At 36.9% G+C, this 21,284-nt stretch overlaps 1 protein-coding gene across 2 annotated transcripts; it reads left to right on the forward strand.

Annotated features, from left to right (window-relative positions):
• Positions 1-3,745: 3,745 nt before the first annotated feature.
• LOC139714120 (uncharacterized) lies at positions 3,746-20,611 on the forward strand. Of its 2 annotated transcripts, XM_071625842.1 has the most exons (14): positions 3,746-3,932; positions 4,918-5,085; positions 6,071-6,238; positions 7,226-7,393; positions 8,379-8,546; positions 9,534-9,701; positions 10,687-10,854; positions 11,842-12,009; positions 12,996-13,163; positions 14,474-14,641; positions 16,792-16,959; positions 17,953-18,120; positions 19,115-19,282; positions 20,279-20,611. In XM_071625842.1, exons 1-14 carry the CDS (start codon positions 3,843-3,845, stop codon positions 20,453-20,455), a joined length of 2,283 nt encoding a protein of 760 aa, XP_071481943.1. In that variant the 5' UTR covers positions 3,746-3,842; the 3' UTR covers positions 20,456-20,611. The 2 variants fall into 2 exon arrangements, with proteins under 2 accessions (XP_071481943.1, XP_071481944.1); XM_071625843.1 differs by lacking the exon at positions 8,379-8,546 and having other exon boundaries at positions 20,279-20,610.
• The last annotated feature ends 673 nt before the right edge of the window (positions 20,612-21,284 follow it).

Here is a 21,284-nt window from a genome sequence, read left to right on the forward strand (position 1 = left end):
CAACAAGAAGAACAAAAAGTCGTCATATTTTTGCTGCCACTTCCCTCCCTTTGCATGGAAAAGAGTGGGACATTTGATCCCTGTAAAGTGTGTGTGTGGGGGGGGGGGGGGGGGGGGGGGGGCAAGCTCCCCCCCCCCCCCCCCCCCCCCCAGGGCTGCGCCGGTCCAGTTATGGGCTTGTAATCGTGGTGATGGTGACTATCGCCAATCATCCCCCCCCCCCCCCAATCCTCAGTACGTCTTTACGCCGTTGGATACAGGGTAGGGGGTTAAACTGTCACAGAAGTGGCAATATTTGGGACCAACACAGTCAAAGTTGATTCATGGAGCTCTCGAGTCAAAGATTTCAGTTCCAGAACTACTCCATTTGAGCGATGAATTATACAATATCTACATACTCACAAGGTACTGAATGCTTCATATTATGAAGAGCTCAGTTGCAAAAGGTACTCCATCCATTTTCCATCAAAATTCCCTTTTTGGTCTTGATGTACTCATTTTTAGGACCTCTTTACACCTATACTAACGAAAAGCTGAATTTCCAACAATTCGGTTGCAAAAGGTGCTACATCCATTTTAGTTGGGTTGCAAAAGGTACTACATCCACTCCAATGACATCATCGGGATATTGACCAATCAGAGAGCAGCTTTGGCTTGACCCTCTACTATTATCTACTGACTTAATAATCCGTAAACAAAAGAAGTTGGCTTTTGGCTTTTTGGCTTTCTGTTAAGATCACCACTCAAATCTGACCAACATCTTCAAAAACTCATCACATTTCTATCAATCAATGTAGGAAAATGAAGGAGAACTCATTGGCAAAACAAACCATCCCAGGAGAAGGATCGGGAATTAAAAGCAGTCGACAAGAGCAAAGGAGAAACTGGAGAAATTACCCAACTCTCACGTAGTCCCACATACTGTTAGTTACCGGTACCGTGCGTTACTGCTGGGGTGTTGAGTTTGGGCCATTAATTGTCCCCAGAATAAAGTACAGACATTTTGTATGTATGGTCTATTTCTTACACAAATAGCTTAACAGCTAATAAGTGTTTGACTACTAGTCTGAAAGCTCAGTTACTTTGTTAGATGTAAACAATGGAATGACATTCTGACATCCCTACCAACAGTGCTTTACCTGTGGGTATGCTGTGCTATTCTATACGCGCATGATGTCAAGTACCAGGCCCCAGGGCTTGAAAGTACATAGTGACATACAGCTTTGAACAATAGATATATATTCATTGTTGTACATGACATCTTTTACTTATACAATGTCACAAAGGTAATACCAAATGTGCGTTTAGTATAGGTGTCATATTACTCATCGAAGGTCTTGATTTCTGTCAGCTATTAGATTATCAGATTCATCTTACCTGATAAAGAACATACAAGAATGAAATTCATGTAATGAATTTAATTACACCATTGAGAAAATACAGCACATTCAGATGCTGCTTTTCCACCTTTTCGCTTAGAAGTTACATTGAAGAAAAAATGAAGAAAAAATAATGAATACAGTATTCTTGAGACACGTGAAGGAAGAATTCACAGAGAGAAAAATGGCCAAAAATTTAATACAAAGAGGAAAAAGATAAGAGATCTTGAGATAAAGCTCGTGAGAGGAAAACAAAAGGAGAAAACGGAAGAGAGAAATCACCTGGTGAGTTATTGTGACCCCTCCCCATCTATAACCGTTCACGTATAATGGATCCCCCCATGCTTATGACTAATGACAGTCATTCATTCAAAATATTAGTCAGCAAGGGAGAAGTGGGGCATTTACGATGCTCATTGGTTTGTTATTCTTGATGCTAAATAGGGCAGGGCATTGTCAATTACCTAGGCCCCCTTGACCTCGTATCCCATCCCCATCAACACCATTGCTGAAAAGAAATAGATTAAAAAAAATAACATCACACTGAATACATCTCTGGCATGTGAAATTTCGGTTTCAAAAGGTACTACATCCACTTTCGGTTGCAAATGATACTACATTCACAAAATATAAAAATATTTAATTCATTAAAAAATAAATGAATGGACCTGGATTTTCTTAGAGAGTGGTTTTAGTATTGTATCATCTAGCAGTATAATACGGGGAAATATCATTCCAGTCTGAGCTTGCTAAATATAATTTTAAAAATCACGTTTTTCTCAGAACTTGAAATTATGGATGTAGTACCTTTTGAAACTCTTCATATATCCAAGATATAGACACAGTTCGCAGAAAAAGTCCTGCGAGCAAATTTTGACACACAAACACACATCAGGCAGCCATCAAAAAAAAGTTACAATTTACTGTTACAATTTTAATCAACTTTTAAAGGATGAAATGAGGGTTTTCTTGCCTGTAATTTGCTGGAAGAACGAAAATGTGAAGTAATTATTGTTGTGAATTACCCTGAAATGTTTTTCTTGTTATATCCTTCATTTTTTTATGCTAGACGTAGGCATAAAACAATAGATATAATTGAAATAATAAAAAAATGCAGCATTTTCCAAGAATGCCCGTTTATTTTGTATCATTTTCACACAAGCTTTGCCTGTAATATAATTTTTTGTTCTTATCATAAATCTGCAAACTACAAATTCCAATATTATGGAAATATCAAATGTGAAACCAAGATAATGTACCCATTCCAAGCAATGCATCATAGGTTTAATATATTTCAGTATATTGCAATGAAAAGCTCCCCACATGTTGACATAGATAAATTTCAACCATAACAAATAGTGAAGGTTGACTTGCTTTCCCTTTGTGGTAAATATGAAAATGATTGATTTAAAAAAAATGAGGAATATATACTGGGGATAAAGAAATATGAAGAAAAATATGATTCTAGCATATTTAATATGCATTTCTTTATATTTTGGTAAATAACCGCCCTCAATAGGTAACTGAGAAATTTTAGATGTTGGGTCATGTGTAGAGTATGAGTTGCTCTATCCATGTGCCAAATAAGTCTGTGATATATGAAATAATAAAGAGGTTATATAGGGGGTACAATGTGCCCCCCCCCCCCCCCTTGGACCTGGAAAGGAATCAAAATATTTTGAGCTTTATATAGGGTCAATCTGAATGATATTAATTTATCTGAGTTCCTATGAAGATCAATTAGTCTATAATGTTACAGTTCCATACATCCCACGAAACACAAATAACCACCTTTCTTATATAGATGCAGGCGTAACCCTTACAAGTATAGAGGGTAGTGGTTTGTTTGTTGCAATTGAATTAAAAAAAAAACTGATTGAAGATTTCAAATGTGTGAAATTCAATGGACCATTTTATCTACTTCCTGAAGATATGGGTGTTTTCATCTGTGTTTCAAATCACTCCCCCCTCCCTTTCGCTCCACAGCTCAAATCCATAAGTCCACATTCTATGATCTACCTCTTGGTGTCGCCAAGGTCTGTGTAAAAAAATAATAATAAAAAAAACACCTGTTAGATGCCACACAAAAGAATCTGAATTCATGGATTTCTACTTGTGGTGTAGATTGTTGCTTTGTTCCAACTTACAGATATGTGACCACAATGTTACATTATGTCTTCAGAATGAAAATTGTTACAAGCCTCCGTGCCAATCGGTCGGGATCCTTATTCGATAATATGTACTCTTTGTTTATGTGTTGTTCGTATTTGTGTGTGTCGGAGGGAGGAAAAGGGATGAAAACATGGAGGTATGATATTCACACTGACAGGATAGTCTTCCCTTAGTATTCTATGTTATTTCTCACCCTCTTTCTGTACTGCACAGCTGGAATTAATCAAACACTCTGGAGGACCTGACATTTCTGCTGCTGCATCAGAGGCATATGCCAAGAGTATTTGCACCATGCCAAACCTTACGACTCTGGAGCTAAGGGCAGTCAACATAGCTGACGGTTTCTTTCTTGCCCTCAATACATCAGCATCAGAAGCAAGGGTATCTTAATTGGCATTTGTTATATTCCAGTGTAATATCGTATAGTGGGCCATAGAGGAGAGATTCATGTTGACCGTTTTGAATAGAATCGAAAATGAATGGAATTACAAAGTTTTCTTTGATACAGAAGGATTGTAATCATTCGATCAGAAATCGATTTTTTTTAATGAAATGAAGGAATAAATGGGTGGAGTTTCCCCAGTACACAAAACAATGATTCCAATATTAATGTCTACTGAAAATTGAATAGGAGATGCTAGCATAACCCCATAATCCTATATACCTTTAGGTGTCACTCCTTAGAAGATACATGTACTAATATTACAAATGTGGATGGTAGTGGTTTCTTTAATAGGATAGAAAAAAATAGTGAAGATTTTATGTGTCAAATTAAATGGAAAACTTTAATGAGGCAATGTCATCGTATCTACTTATTGAAGTGATGGGTGTTTTAATCTGTGTTTTACATCATCCCCCTCCTCTTCACTTCATCATCAACACCTGTATGATATAAATTGAAAAGATTCCATTTTCTGCCGGAAGAGATGGGGTTTTTTTATCTGAGTTTCAAATCACCCCCCTTCGCTCCACAGCTCAAATCCATAAGTCCATATTTTATGATCCACCTCTTGGTGCCGCCAAGGTTTGTGTTAAAAAATAAGAGCACCTGTTACATGCCTAACATTAAGAACCTGAATTCATGGATTTTTTACTTGTGGTGTAGGTTGTTGCTTTGTTCAAACTTACAGTTATGTGACCACAATGTTACATTATGTCTTCAGAATGAAAATTGTTACAAGCCTCCGTGCCAATCGGTCGGGATCCTTATTCGATAATATGTACTCTTTGTTTATGTGTTGTTCGTATTTGTTTGTGTCGGAGGGAGGAAAAGGGATGAAAACATGGAGGTATGATATTCACACTGACAGGATAGTCTTCCCTTAGTATTTTATGTTATTTCTCACCCTCCTTCTGTACTGCACAGCTGGAATTAATCAAACACTCTGGAGGACCTGACATTTCTGCTGCTGCATCAGAGGCATATGCCAAGAGTATTTGCACCATGCCAAACCTTAAGACTCTGGAGCTAGAGGGAGTCAACATAGCCGACGGTTTCTTTCTTGCCCTCAAGACATCAGCATCAGAAGCAAGGGTATCTTAATTGGCATTTGTTATATTCCAGTGTAATATCGTATAGTGGGCCATAGAGGAGAGATTTATGTTGACCGTTTTGAATAGAATCGAAAATGAATGGAATTACAAAGTTTTCTTTGATACAGAAGGATTGTAATCATTCGATCAGAAATCGATTTTTTTTTAATGAAATGAAGGAATAAATGGGTGGGGTTTCCCCAGTACACAAAACAATGATTCCAATATTAATGTCTACTGAAAATTGAATAGGAGATGCTGTCATAACTCCGTAATCCTATATAACTTTAGATTTCACTCCGTAGAAGATACATGTACTAATATTACAAATGTGGATGGTAGTGGTTTCTTTAATAGGATAGAAAAAAATAGTGAAGATTTTATGTGTCAAATTAAATGGAAAACTTTAATCAGGCAATGTCACCGTATCTACTTATTGAAGTGATGGGTATTTTAATCTGTGTTTTACATCATCCCCCTCCTCTTCACTTCATCATCAACACCTGTATGATATAAATTGAAAAGATTCCATTTTCTGCCGGAAGAGATGGGGTTTTTTATCTGAGTTTCAAATCACCCCCCTTCGCTCCACAGCTCAAATCCATAAGTCCATATTTTATGATCCACCTCTTGGTGCCGCCAAGGTTTGTGTTAAAAAAAAAGAGCACCTGTTACATGCCTAACATTAAGAACCTGAATTCATGGATTTTTTACTTGTGGTGTAGGTTGTTGCTTTGTTCAAACTTACAGTTATGTGACCACAATGTTACATTATGTCTTCAGAATGAAAATTGTTACAAGCCTCCGTGCCAATCGGTCGGGATCCTTATTCGATAATATGTACTCTTTGTTTATGTGTTGTTCGTATTTGTTTGTGTCGGAGGGAGGAAAAGGGATGAAAACATGGAGGTATGATATTCACACTGACAGGATAGTCTTCCCTTAGTATTTTATGTTATTTCTCACCCTCCTTCTGTACTGCACAGCTGGAATTAATCAAACACTCTGGAGGACCTGACATTTCTGCTGCTGCATCAGAGGCATATGCCAAGAGTATTTGCACCATGCCAAACCTTAAGACTCTGGAGCTAAGGGCAGTCAACATAGCTGACGGTTTCTTTCTTGCCCTCAAGACATCAGCATCAGAAGCAAGGGTATCTTAATTGGCATTTGTTATATTCCAGTGTAATATCGTATAGTGGGCCATAGAGGAGAGATTTATGTTGACCGTTTTGAATAGAATCGAAAATGAATGGAATTACAAAGTTTTCTTTGATACAGAAGGATTGTAATCATTCGATCAGAAATCGATTTTTTTTTTAATAAAATGAAGGAATAAATGGGTGGGGTTTCCCCAGTACACAAAACAATGATTCCAATATTAATGTCTACTGAAAATTGAATAGGAGATGCTGTCATAACTCCGTAATCCTATATAACTTTAGATTTCACTCCGTAGAAGATACATGTACTAATATTACAAATGTGGATGGTAGTGGTTTCTTTAATAGGATAGAAAAAAATAGTGAAGATTTTATGTGTCAAATTAAATGGAAAACTTTAATGAGGCAATGTCACCGTATCTACTTATTGAAGTGATGGGTATTTTAATCTGTGTTTTACATCATCCCCCTCCTCTTCACTTCATCATCAACACCTGTATGATATAAATTGAAAAGATTCCATTTTCTGCCGGAAGAGATGGGGTTTTTTTATCTGAGTTTCAAATCACCCCCCTTCGCTCCACAGCTCAAATCCATAAGTCCATATTTTATGATCCACCTCTTGGTGCCGCCAAGGTTTGTGTTAAAAAAAAAGAGCACCTGTTACATGCCTAACATTATGAACCTGAATTCATGGATTTTTTACTTGTGGTGTAGGTTGTTGCTTTGTTCAAACTTACAGTTATGTGACCACAATGTTACATTATGTCTTCAGAATGAAAATTGTTACAAGCCTCCGTGCCAATCGGTCGGGATCCTTATTCGATAATATGTACTCTTTGTTTATGTGTTGTTCGTATTTGTTTGTGTCGGAGGGAGGAAAAGGGATGAAAACATGGAGGTATGATATTCACACTGACAGGATAGTCTTCCCTTAGTATTTTATGTTATTTCTCACCCTCCTTCTGTACTGCACAGCTGGAATTAATCAAACACTCTGGAGGACCTGACATTTCTGCTGCTGCATCAGAGGCATATGCCAAGAGTATTTGCACCATGCCAAACCTTACGACTCTGGAGCTAAGGGCAGTCAACATAGCTGACGGTTTCTTTCTTGCCCTCAAGACATCAGCATCAGAAGCAAGGGTATCTTAATTGGCATTTGTTATATTCCAGTGTAATATCGTATAGTGGGCCATAGAGGAGAGATTTATGTTGACCGTTTTGAATAGAATCGAAAATGAATGGAATTACAAAGTTTTCTTTGATACTGAAGGATTGTAATCATTCGATCAGAAATCGATTTTTTTTTAAATGAAATGAAGGAATAAATGGGTGGGGTTTCCCCAGTACACAAAACAATGATTCCAATATTAATGTCTACTGAAAATTGAAAAGGAGATGCTGACATAGCCCCACAATCCTATATACCTTTAGGTGTCACTCCTTAGAAGATACATGTACTAATATTACAAATGTGGATGGTAGTGGTTTCTTTAATAGGATAGAAAAAAATAGTGAAGACTTTATGTGTCAAATTAAATGGAAAACTTTAATGAGGCAATGTCACCGTATCTACTTATTGAAGTGATGGGTATTTTAATCTGTGTTTTACATCATCCCCCTCCTCTTCACTTCATCATCAACACCTGTATGATATAAATTGAAAAGATTCCATTTTCTGCCGGAAGAGATGGGGTTTTTTTATCTGAGTTTCAAATCACCCCCCTTCGCTCCACAGCTCAAATCCATAAGTCCATATTTTGTGATCCACCTCTTGGTGCCGCCAAGGTTTGTGTAAAAAAAAGAGCACCTGTTACATGCCTAACATTAAGAACCTGAATTCATGGATTTTTTACTTGTGGTGTAGGTTGTTGCTTTGTTCAAACTTACAGTTATGTGACCACAATGTTACATTATGTCTTCAGAATGAAAATTGTTACAAGCCTCCGTGCCAATCGGTCGGGATCCTTATTCGATAATATGTACTCTTTGTTTATGTGTTGTTCGTATTTGTTTGTGTCGGAGGGAGGAAAAGGGATGAAAACATGGAGGTATGATATTCACACTGACAGGATAGTCTTCCCTTAGTATTTTATGTTATTTCTCACCCTCCTTCTGTACTGCACAGCTGGACTTAATCAGACACTCTGGAGGACCTGACATTTCTGCTGCTGCATCAGAGGCATATGCCAAGAGTATTTGCACCATGCCAAACCTTACGACTCTGGAGCTAAGGGCAGTCAACATAGCTGACGGTTTCTTTCTTGCCCTCAATACATCAGCATCAGAAGCAAGGGTATCTTAATTGGCATTTGTTATATTCCAGTGTAATATCGTATAGTGGGCCATAGAGGAGAGATTTATGTTGACCGTTTTGAATAGAATCGAAAATGAATGGAATTACAAAGTTTTCTTTGATACAGAAGGATTGTAATCATTCGATCAGAAATCGATTTTTTTTTTTAATGAAATGAAGGAATAAATGGGTGGGGTTTCCCCAGTACACAAGACAATGATTCCAATATTAATGTCTACTGAAAATTGAATAGGAGATGCTGTCATAACCCCATTATCCTATATACCTTTAGGTGTCACTCCTTAGAAGATACATGTACTAATATTACAAATGTGGATGGTAGTGGTTTCTTTAATAGGATAGAAAAAAATAGTGAAGATTTTATGTGTCAAATTAAATGGAAAACTTTAATGAGGCAATGTCACCGTATCTACTTATTGAAGTGATGGGTGTTTTAATCTGTGTTTTACATCATCCCCCTCCTCTTCACTTCATCATCAACACCTGTATGATATAAATTGAAAAGATTCCATTTTCTGCCGGAAGAGATGGGGTTTTTTTATCTGACTTTCAAATCACCCCCCTTCGCTCCACAGCTCAAATCCATAAGTCCATATTTTATGATCCACCTCTTGGTGCCGCCAAGATTTGTGTTTAAAAAAAGAGCACCTGTTACATGCCTAACATTAAGAACCTGAATTCATGGATTTTTTACTTGTGGTGTAGGTTGTTGCTTTGTTCAAACTTACAGTTATGTGACCACAATGTTACATTATGTCTTCAGAATGAAAATTGTTACAAGCCTCCGTGCCAATCGGTCGGGATCCTTATTCGATAATATGTACTCTTTGTTTATGTGTTGTTCGTATTTGTGTGTGTCGGAGGGAGGAAAAGGGATGAAAACATGGAGGTATGATATTCACACTGACAGGATAGTCTTCCCTTAGTATTCTATGTTATTTCTCACCCTCCTTCTGTACTGCACAGTTGGAATTAATCAGACACTCTGGAGGACCTGACATTTCTGCTGCTGCATCAGAAGCATATGCCAAGAGTATTTGCACCATGCCAAACCTTAAGACTCTGGAGCTAGAGGGAGTCAACATAGCCGACGGTTTCTTTCTGGCCCTCAAGACATCAGCATCAGAAGCAAGGGTATCTTTATTTGCATTTGTTATATTCCAGTGTTACATCGTATAGTGGGCCATACAGGAGAGATTCATGTTGACCGTTTTGAATAGAATCGAAAATGAATGGAATTACAAAGTTTTCTTTGATACAGAAGGATTGTAATCATTCGATCAGAAATCGATTTTTTTTAATGAAATGAAGGAATAAATGGGTGGGGTTTCCCCAGTACACAAAACAATGATTCCAATATTAATGTCTACTGAAAATTGAATAGGAGATGCTAGCATAACCCCATAATCCTATATACCTTTAGGTGTCACTCCTTAGAAGATACATGTACTAATATTACAAATGTGGATGGTAGTGGTTTCTTTAATAGGATAGAAAAAAATAGTGAAGATTTTATGTGTCAAATTAAATGGAAAACTTTAATGAGGCAATGTCACCGTATCTACTTATTGAAGTGATGGGTATTTTAATCTGTGTTTTACATCATCCCCCTCCTCTTCACTTCATCATCAACACCTGTATGATATAAATTGAAAAGATTCCATTTTCTGCCGGAAGAGATGGGGTTTTTTTATCTGAGTTTCAAATCACCCCCCTTCGCTCCACAGCTCAAATCCATAAGTCCATATTTTATGATCCACCTCTTGGTGCCGCCAAGGTTTGTGTTAAAAAAAAAGAGCACCTGTTACATGCCTAACATTAAGAACCTGAATTCATGGATTTTTTACTTGTGGTGTAGGTTGTTGCTTTGTTCAAACTTACAGTTATGTGACCACAATGTTACATTATGTCTTCAGAATGAAAATTGTTACAAGCCTCCGTGCCAATCGGTCGGGATCCTTATTCGATAATATGTACTCTTTGTTTATGTGTTGTTCGTATTTGTGTGTGTCGGAGGGAGGAAAAGGGATGAAAACATGGAGGTATGATATTCACACTGACAGGATAGTCTTCCCTTAGTATTCTATGTTATTTCTCACCCTCCTTCTGTACTGCACAGTTGGGATTAATCAGACACTCTGGAGGACCTGACATTTCTGCTGCTGGATCAGAAGCATATGCCAAGAGTATTTGCACCATGCCAAACCTTAAGACTCTGGAGCTAGAGGGAGTCAACATAGCCGACGGTTTCTTTCTGGCCCTCAAGACATCAGCATCAGAAGCAAGGGTATCTTAATTTGTATTTGTTATATTCCAGTGTAATATCGTATAGTGGGCCATAGAGGAGAGATTTATGTTGACCGTTTTGAATAGAATCGAAAATGAATGGAATTACAAAGTTTTCTTTGATACAGAAGGATTGTAATCATTCGATCAGAAATCGATTTTTTTTTTAAATGAAATGAAGGAATAAATGGGTGGGGTTTCCCCAGTACACAAAACAATGATTCCAATATTAATGTCTACTGAAAATTGAATGGGAGATGCTGGCATAACCCCATAATCCTATATAACTTTAGGTGTCACTCCTTAGAAGATACATGTACTAATATTACAAATGTGGATGGTAGTGGTTTCTTTAATAGGATAGAAAAAAATAGTGAAGATTTTATGTGTCAAATTAAATGGAAAACTTTAATGAGGCAATGTCACCGTATCTACTTATTGAAGTGATGGGTATTTTAATTTGTGTTTTACATCATCCCCCTCCTCTTCACTTCATCATCAACACCTGTATGATATAAATTGAAAAGATTCCATTTTCTGCCGGAAGAGATGGGGTTTTTTTATCTGAGTTTCAAATCACCCCCCTTCGCTCCACAGCTCAAATCCATAAGTCCATATTTTATGATCCACCTCTTGGTGCCGCCAAGATTTGTGTTTAAAAAAAGAGCACCTGTTACATGCCTAACATTAAGAACCTGAATTCATGGATTTTTTACTTGTGGTGTAGGTTGTTGCTTTGTTCAAACTTACAGTTATGTGACCACAATGTTACATTATGTCTTCAGAATGAAAATTGTTACAAGCCTCCATGCCAATCGGTCGGGATCCTTATTCGATAATATGTACTCTTTGTTTATGTGTTGTTCGTATTTGTGTGTGTCGGAGGGAGGAAAAGGGATAAAAACATGGAGGTATTATATTCACACTGACAGGATAGTCTTCCCTTAGTATTCTATGTTATTTCTCACCCTCCTTCTGTACTGCACAGTTGGGATTAATCAGACACTCTGGAGGACCTGACATTTCTGCTGCTGGATCAGAAGCATATGCCAAGAGTATTTGCACCATGCCAAACCTTAAGACTCTGGAGCTAGAGGGAGTCAACATAGCCGACGGTTTCTTTCTGGCCCTCAAGACATCAGCATCAGAAGCAAGGGTATCTTTATTTGCATTTGTTATATTCCAGTGTTACATCATATAGTGGGCCATAGAGGAGAGATTCATGTTGACCGTTTTGAATAGAATCGAAAATGAATGGAATTACAAAGTTTTCTTTGATACAGAAGGATTGTAATCATTCGATCAGAAATCGATTTTTTTTTAATGAAATGAAGGAATAAATGGGTGGAGTTTCCCCAGTACACAAAACAATGATTCCAATATTAATGTCTACTGAAAATTGAATGGGAGATGCTAGCATAACCCCATAATCCTATATACCATTAGGTGTCACTCCTTAGAAGATACATGTACTAATATTACAAATGTGGATGGTAGTGGTTTCTTTAATAGGATAGAAAAAAATAGTGAAGATTTTATGTGTCAAATTAAATGGAAAACTTTAATGAGGCAATGTCACCGTATCTACTTATTGAAGTGATGGGTATTTTAATCTGTGTTTTACATCATCCCCCTCCTCTTCACTTCATCATCAACACCTGTATGATATAAATTGAAAAGATTCCATTTTCTGCCGGAAGAGATGGGGTTTTTTTATCTGAGTTTCAAATCACCCCCCTTCGCTCCACAGCTCAAATCCATAAGTCCATATTTTATGATCCACCTCTTGGTGCCGCCAAGGTTTGTGTTAAAAAAAAAGAGCACCTGTTACATGCCTAACATTAAGAACCTGAATTCATGGATTTTTTACTTGTGGTGTAGGTTGTTGCTTTGTTCAAACTTACAGTTATGTGACCACAATGTTACATTATGTCTTCAGAATGAAAATTGTTACAAGCCTCCGTGCCAATCGGTCGGGATCCTTATTCGATAATATGTACTCTTTGTTTATGTGTTGTTCGTATTTGTTTGTGTCGGAGGGAGGAAAAGGGATGAAAACATGGAGGTATGATATTCACACTGACAGGATAGTCTTCCCTTAGTATTTTATGTTATTTCTCACCCTCCTTCTGTACTGCACAGCTGGAATTAATCAAACACTCTGGAGGACCTGACATTTCTGCTGCTGCATCAGAGGCATATGCCAAGAGTATTTGCACCATGCCAAACCTTAACACTCTGGTGCTAAGGGCAGACAACATACCCGACGGTTTCTTTCTTGCCCTCAAGACATCAGCATCAGAAGCAAGGGTATCTTAATTTGTATTTGTTATATTCCAGTGTAATATCGTATAGTGGGCCATAGAGGAGAGATTTATGTTGACCGTTTTGAATAGAATCGAAAATGAATGGAATTACAAAGTTTTCTTTGATACAGAAGGATTGTAATCATTCGATCAGAAATCGATTTTTTTTTTTTTATGAAATGAAGGAATAAATGGGTGGGGTTTCCCAAGTACACAAAACAATGATTCCAATATTAATGTCTACTGAAAATTGAAAAGGAGATGCTGACATAGCCCCATAATCCTATATAACTTTAGGTGTCACTCCTTAGAAGATACATGTACTAATATTACAAATGTGGATGGTAGTGGTTTCTTTAATAGGATAGAAAAAAATAGTGAAGATTTTATGTGTAAAATTAAATGGAAAACTTTGAGACAATGTCACCGTATCTACTTACTGAAGTGATGGGTGTTTTAATCTGTGTTTAACATCATCCCCCTCCTCTTCACTCCACAGCTACAATCTATACGTCTTCATTTCATAATCTACCTCTCGGTGCCGGCAAGGGTTGTGTTAAGAGAATTATATATGTATATGTATATATATATATATATATATATATATATATATATATATATATATATATATATATATATAATATATATATAATATATATATATATATAAACATATCTATACGTGATGTGTATATGTATATAAATATGATAGGGGTATCTCAGCTTCTATGAGCATATGAAATCGTAATCATCATCAATACATGTATGATATTACCTTCAATTCTACAATAGCTCGAATCAATCTGACGGCGTTGAAGGACCTTTATTGAGGCGATGCCATTTTATTTTCTGCCTGAAGAAATGGGTTTTTTTTCATCTGTATTTCAAATCACTCCCCCCCCCCCCCTTTCGCTCCACAGCTCAAATCCATAAGTCCACATTTCATGATCTACCTCTCGGTGCTGCCAAGATTTTTGTAAAAAAAAAGAGCACCTGTTACCCACCAAACATTAAGAATCTGAATTCATGGATTTTTTTACTTGTGGTGTAGATTGTTGCTTTGTTCAAACTTACAGTTATGTGACCGCAATGTGACATTATGTCTTCAGAATGAAAATTTTTACAAGCCTCCGTGCCAATCGGTCGGGATCCTTATTCGATAATATGTACTCTTTGTTTATGTGTTGTTCGTATTTGTGTGTGTCGGAGGGAGGAAAAGGGATAAAAACATGGAGGTATTATATTCACACTGAAATGATAGTCTTCCCTTCGTATTTTATGTTTATATTTCTCACCCTCTTTCTGTACTCCACAGCTGGAATTAATCAAACACTATGGAAGACTTGACATTTCTGCTGCTGCATCAGAGGCATATGTCAAGAGTATTTGCACCATGCCAAACCTTAGGACTCTGGAGCTACAGGATGTCAACATAGCCGACGGTTTCTTTCTTGCCCTCGAGACATCAGCATCAGAAGCAAGGGTATCTTAATTTGCATTTGTTATATTCCAGTGTAATATCGTATAGTGGGCCATAGAGGAGAGATTCATGTTGACCGTTTTGAATTGAATCGAAAATGAATGGAATTACAATTTTTTCTTTAATTCAGAAGGATTGTTATCATTCGATCAGAAATCGATTTCTTTTAAAATAAAATGAAGGAATAAATGAATGGGGTTTCCCAAGTACACAAAACAATGATTCCAATATTAATGTCTACTGAAAATTGAAAAGGAGATGCTGTCATAACCCCATAATCCTATATAACTTTAGGTGTCACTCCTTAGAAGATACATGTACTAATATTACAAATGTGGATGGTAGTGGTTCATTTAATAAGATAGAAAAAAATAGTGAAGATTTTTTTTGTGTAAAATTAAATGGAAAAATTTTATTGAGGCAATGTCATCGTATCTACTTACTGAAGTGATGGGTGTTTTAATCTGTGTTTTACATCATCCCCCTCCTCTTCACTTCATCATCAATACCTGTATGATATAAATTGAAAAGATTCCATTTTCTGCCGGAAGAGATGGGGTTTTTTTATCTGAGTTTCAAATCACCCCCCTTCGCTCCACAGCTCAAATCCATAAGTCCATATTTTATGATCCACCTCTTGGTGCCGCCAAGGTTTGTGTTAAAAAAAAAGAGCACCTGTTACATGCCTAACATTAAGAACCTGAATTCATGGATTTTTTACTTGTGGTGTAGGTTGTTGCTTTGTTCAAACTTACAGTTATGTGACCACAATGTTACATTATGTCTTCAGAATGAAAATTGTTACAAGCCTCCATGCCAATCGGTCGGGATCCTTATTCGATAATTATGTACTCTTTGTTTATGTGTTGTTCGTATTTGGGTGTGTCGGAGGGAGGAAAAGGGGTGAAAACATGGAGGTATTATATTCACACTGACAGGATAGTCTTCCCTTAGTATTTTATGTTATTTCTCACCCTCCTTCTGTACTGCACAGTTGGAATTAATCAGACACTATGGAAAACTTGACATTTCTGCTGCTGCATCAGAGGCATATGCCAAGAGTATTTGCACCATGCCAAACCTTGAGACTCTGGAGCTAGAGGAATTCAAGATAGCCGACGGTTTCTTTCTTGCCCTCAAGACATCAGCATCAGAAGCAAGGGTATCTTAATTTGTATTTGTTATATTCCATTGTAATATCGTATAGTGGACCATAGAGGAGAGATTCATGTTGACCGTTTTGATTAGAATCGAAAATGAACGGAATTACAAAGTTTTCTTTGATACAGAAGGATTGTAATCATTCGATCAGAAATTGATTTTTTTTAATGAAATGAAGGAATAAATGGGTGGGGTTTCCCAAGTACACAAAACAATGATTCCAATATTAATGTCTACTGAAAATTGAATAGGAGATGCTGTCATAACTCCGTAATCCTATATAACTTTAGGTGTCACTCCTTAGAAGATACATGTACTAATATTACAAATGTGGATGGTAGTGGTTTTTTTAATAGGATAGAAAAAATAATAAAGATTGTATGTGTAAAATTACATGGAAAATTTTATTGAGGCAATGTCATCGTATCTACTTACTGAAGTGATGGGTGCTTTAATCTGTGTTTTACATCATCCCCCTCCTCTTCACTTCATCATCAATACCTGTATGATATTGAGAAGATGCCATTTTCTGTCGGAAGAGATGTTTTTTTTTAATCTGTGTTTCAAATCAATCCCCCCCCCCCCCTTCGCTCCACAGCTCAAATCCATAAGTCCACATTTCATGATCTACCTCTTGGTGCCGCCAAGGTTTGTGTTTAAAAAAAAAGCACCTGTTACATGCCTATTACATTAAGAATCTGAATTCATGGATTTTTTACTTGTGGTGTAGGTTGTTGCTTTGTTCAAACTTACAGTTATGTGACCGCAATGTTACATTATGTCTTTTAGAATGAAAATTGTTACAAGCCTCAATGCCAATCGGTAGGGATCCATATTCGATAATATGTACTCTTTGTTTATGTGTTGTTCGTATTTGTTTGTGTCGGAGGGAGGAAAAGGGATAAAAACATGGAGGTATTATATTCACACTGACAGGATAGTCTTCCCTTAGTATTTTATGTTATTTCTCACCCTCCTTCTGTACTGCACAGCTGGAATCAATCAAACACTCTGGAGGACCTGACATTTCTGCTGCTGCATCAGAGGCATATGCCAAGAGTATTTGCACCATGCCAAACCTTAAGACTCTGGAGCTAGAGGAAGTCAACATAGCCCACGGTTTCTTTCTTGCCCTCAAGACATCAGCATCAGAAGCAAGGGTATCTTAATTTGCATTTGTTATATTCCAGTGTAATATCGTATAGTGGGCCATAGAGGAGAGATTCATGTTGACCGTTTTGAATTGAATCGAAAAGGAATGGAATTACAAATTTTTCTTTAATTCAGAAGGATTGTTATCATTCGATCAGAAATCGATTTCTTTTTAAATAAAATGAAGGAATAAATGGATGGGGTTTCCCAAGTACACAAAACAATGATTCCAATATTAATGACTACTGAAAATTGAAAAGGAGATGCTGACATAGCCCCATAATCCTATATAACTTTAGGTGTCACTCCTTAGAAGATACATGTACTAATATTACAAATGTGGATGGTAGTGGTTTCTTTAATAGGATAGAAAAAAATAGTGAAGATTTTATGTGTAAAATTAAATGGAAAACTTTGAGGCAATGTCATCGTATCTACTTACTGAAGTGATGGGTGTTTTAATCTGTGTTTTACATCATCCCCCTCCTCTTCACTTCATCATCAATACCTGTATGATATTGAGAAGATGCCATTTTCTGCCGGAAAAGATGGGGTTTTTTTTCATCTGTGTTTCAAATCACCCCCCCCCCCCTTCGCTCCACAGCTCAAATCCATAAGTCCACATTTCATGATCTACCTCTTGGTGCCGCCAAGGTTTGTGTTTAAAAAAAAAGCACCTGTTACATGCCTATTACATTAAGAATCTGAATTCATGGATTTTTTACTTGTGGTGTAGGTTGTTGCTTTGTTCAAACTTACAGTTATGTGACCACAATGTTACATTATGTCTTCAGAATGAAAATTGTTACAAGCCTCCATGCCAATCGGTCGGGATCCTTATTCGATAATAATTATGTACTCTTTGTTTATGTGTTGTTCGTATTTGTGTGTGTCGGAGGGAGGAAAAGGGGTGAAAACATGGAGGTATTATATTCACACTAACAGGATAGTCTTCCCTTAGTATTTTGTGTTATTTCTCACCCTCTTTCTGTACTGCACAGCTGGAATTAATCAGACACTATGGAAGACTTGGCATTTCTGCTGCTGCATCAGAGGCATATGCCAAGAGTATTTGCACCATGCCAAACCTTAAGACTCTGGAGCTAGAGGAAGTCAACATAGCCGACGGTTTCTTTCTTGCCCTCAAGACATCAGCATCAGAAGCAAGGGTATCTTAATTTGCATTTGTTATATTCCAGTGTAATATCGTATAGTGGGCCATAGAGGAGAGATTCATGTTGACCGTTTTGAATTGAATCGAAAATGAATGGAATTACAATTTTTTCTTTAATTCAGAAGGATTGTTATCATTCGATCAGAAATCGATTTCTTTTTAAATAAAATGAAGGAATAAATGGATGGGGTTTCCCAAGTACACAAAACAATGATTCCAATATTAATGACTACTGAAAATTGAAAAGGAGATGCTGTCATAACCCCATAATCCTATATACCTTTAGGTGTCACTCCTTAGAAGATACATGTACTAATATTACAAATGTGGATGGTAGTGGTTTCTTTAATAGGATAGAAAAAATAATAAAGATTTTATGTGTAAAATTAAATGGAAAACTTTAATGAGGCAATGTCATCGTATCTACTTATTGAAGTGATGGGTGTTTTAATCTGTGTTTTACATCATCCCCCTCCTCTTCACTTCATCATCAATACCTGTATGATATTGAGAAGATGCCATTTTCTGCCGGAAAAGATGGGTTTTTTTTCATCTGTGTTTCAAATCACCCCCCCCCCCCTTCGCTCCACAGCTCAAATCCATAAGTCCACATTTCATGATCTACCTCTTGGTGCCGCCAAGGTTTGTGTAAAAAAAAAAAGAGCACCTGTTACATGCGTAACATTAAGAATCTGAATTCATAGATTTTTTACTTGTGGTGTAGATTGTTGCTTTGTTCAAACTTACAGTTATGTGACCACAATGTTACATTATGTCTTCAGAATGAAAATTGTTACAAGCCTCCATGCAAATCGGTCGGGATCCTTATTCGATAATTATGTACTCTTTGTTTATGTGTTGTTCGTATTTGGGTGTGTCGGAGGGAGGAAAAGGGATAAAAACATGGAGGTATTATATTCACACTGAAAGGATAGTCTTCCCTTAGTATTTTATGTTTATATTTCTCACCCTCTTTCTGTACTGCACAGCTGGAATTAATGAAACACTATGGAAGACTTGACATTTCTGCTGCTGCATCAGAGGCATATGTCAAGAGTATTTGCACCATGCCAAACCTTTGGACTCTGGAGCTAGAGGAAGTCAACATAGCCGACGGTTTCTTTCTTGCCCTCAAGACATCAGCATCAGAAGCAAGGGTATCTTAATTTGCATTTGTTATATTCCAGGGTAATATCGTATAGTGGGCCATAGAGGAGAGATTCATGTTGACCGTTTTGAATTGAATCGAAAATGAATGGAATTACAAATTTTTCTTTAATTCAGAAGGATTGTTATCATTCGATCAGAAATCGATTTCTTTTTAAATAAAATGAAGGAATAAATGGATGGGGTTTCCCAAGTACACAAAACAATGATTCCAATATTAATGTCTACTGAAAATTGAAAAGGAGATGCTGACATAGCCCCATAATCCTACATAACTTTAGGTGTCACTCCTTAGAAGATACATGTACTAATATTACAAATGTGGATGGTAGTGGTTTCTTTAATAGGATAGAAAAAAATAGTGAAGATTTTATGTCTCAAATTAAATGGAAAACTTTAATGAGGCAATGTCATCGTATCTACTTATTGAAGTGATGGGTGTTTTAATTTGTGTTTTACATCATCCCCCTCCTCTTCACTTCATCATCAATACCTGTATGATATTGAGAAGATGCCATTTTCTGCCGGAAAAGATGTTTTTTTTTTTTCATCTGTGTTTCAAATCACCCCCCCCCCCCCCTTCGCTCCCCAGCTCAAATCCATAAGTCCACATTTCATGATCTACCTCTTGGTGCCGCCAAGGTTTGTGTAAAAAAAAAGAGAGCACCTGTTACATGCCTAACATTAAGAATCTGAATTCATAGATTTTTTACTTGTGGTGTTGGTTTTTGCTTTGTTCAAACTTACAGTTATGTGACCACAATGTTACATTATGTCTTCAGAATGAAAATTGTTACAAGCCTCCATGCCAATCGGTCGGGATCCTTATTCGATAATTATGTACTTTTTGTTTATGTGTTGTTCGTATTTGGGTGTGTCGGAGGGAGGAAAAGGGGTGAAAACATGGAGGTATTATATTCACACTGACAGGATAGTCTTCCCTTAGTATTTTATGTTATTTCTCACCCTCCTTCTGTACTGCACAGTTGGAATTAATCAGACACTATGGAGAATTTGACATTTCTGCTGCTGCATCAGAGGCATATGCCAAGAGTATTTGCACCATGCCAAACCTTGAGACTCTGGAGCTAGAGGAATTCAAGATAGCCGACGGTTTCTTTCTTGCCCTCAAGACATCAGCATCAGAAGCAAGGGTATCTTAATTTGTATTTGTTATATTCCATTGTAATATCGTATAGTGGACCATAGAGGAGAGATTCATGTTGACCGTTTTGATTAGAATCGAAAATGAACGGAATTACAAAGTTTTCTTTGATACAGAAGGATTGTAATCATTCGATCAGAAATTGATTTTTTTAATGAAATGAAGGAATAAATGGGTGGGGTTTCCCAAGTACACAAAACAATGATTCCAATATTAATGTCTACTGAAAATTGAATAGGAGATGCTGTCATAACTCCGTAATCCTATATAACTTTAGGTGTCACTCCTTAGAAGATACATGTACTAATATTACAAATGTGGATGGTAGTGGTTTCTTTAATAGGATAGAAAAAATAATAAAGATTGTATGTGTAAAATTACATGGAAAATTTTATTGAGGCAATGTCATCGTATCTACTTACTGAAGTGATGGGTGCTTTAATCTGTGTTTTACATCATCCCCCTCCTCTTCACTTCATCATCAATACCTGTATGATATTGAGAAGATGCCATTTTCTGTCGGAAGAGATGGTTTTTTTTAATCTGTGTTTCAAATCAATCCCCCCCCCCCCTTCGCTCCACAGCTCAAATCCATAAGTCCACATTTCATGATCTACCTCTTGGTGCCGCCAAGGTTTGTGTTTGAAAAAAAAGCACCTGTTACATGCCTATTACATTAAGAATCTGAATTCATGGATTTTTTACTTGTGGTGTAGGTTGTTGCTTTGTTCAAACTTACAGTTATGTGACCGCAATGTTACATTATGTCTTCAGAATGAAAATTGTTACAAGCCTCCATGCCAATCGGTCGGGATCCTTATTCGATA

This window comes from Diadema antillarum, unplaced genomic scaffold (genome assembly GCF_040938485.1).
Source record: "Diadema antillarum isolate AM-2024a unplaced genomic scaffold, OU_Dant_1.0 seq00002167_RagTag, whole genome shotgun sequence".
Classification (NCBI taxonomy): Eukaryota; Metazoa; Echinodermata; class Echinoidea; order Diadematoida; family Diadematidae; genus Diadema; species Diadema antillarum.

Excerpts from the sequence above, each read along its gene's own strand:
- LOC139714120 (XM_071625842.1), top strand. The coding sequence starts at position 3,843 with ATGCCAAACCTTACGACTCTGGAGCTAAGGGCAGTCAACATAGCTGAC. Across the intron at positions 10,855-11,841 it reads CATCAGCATCAGAAGCAAGG|TTGGGATTAATCAGACACTC; the intron begins GTATCTTAATTT and ends TGTACTGCACAG. Across the intron at positions 13,164-14,473 it reads CATCAGCATCAGAAGCAAGG|CTGGAATTAATCAAACACTA; the intron begins GTATCTTAATTT and ends TGTACTCCACAG.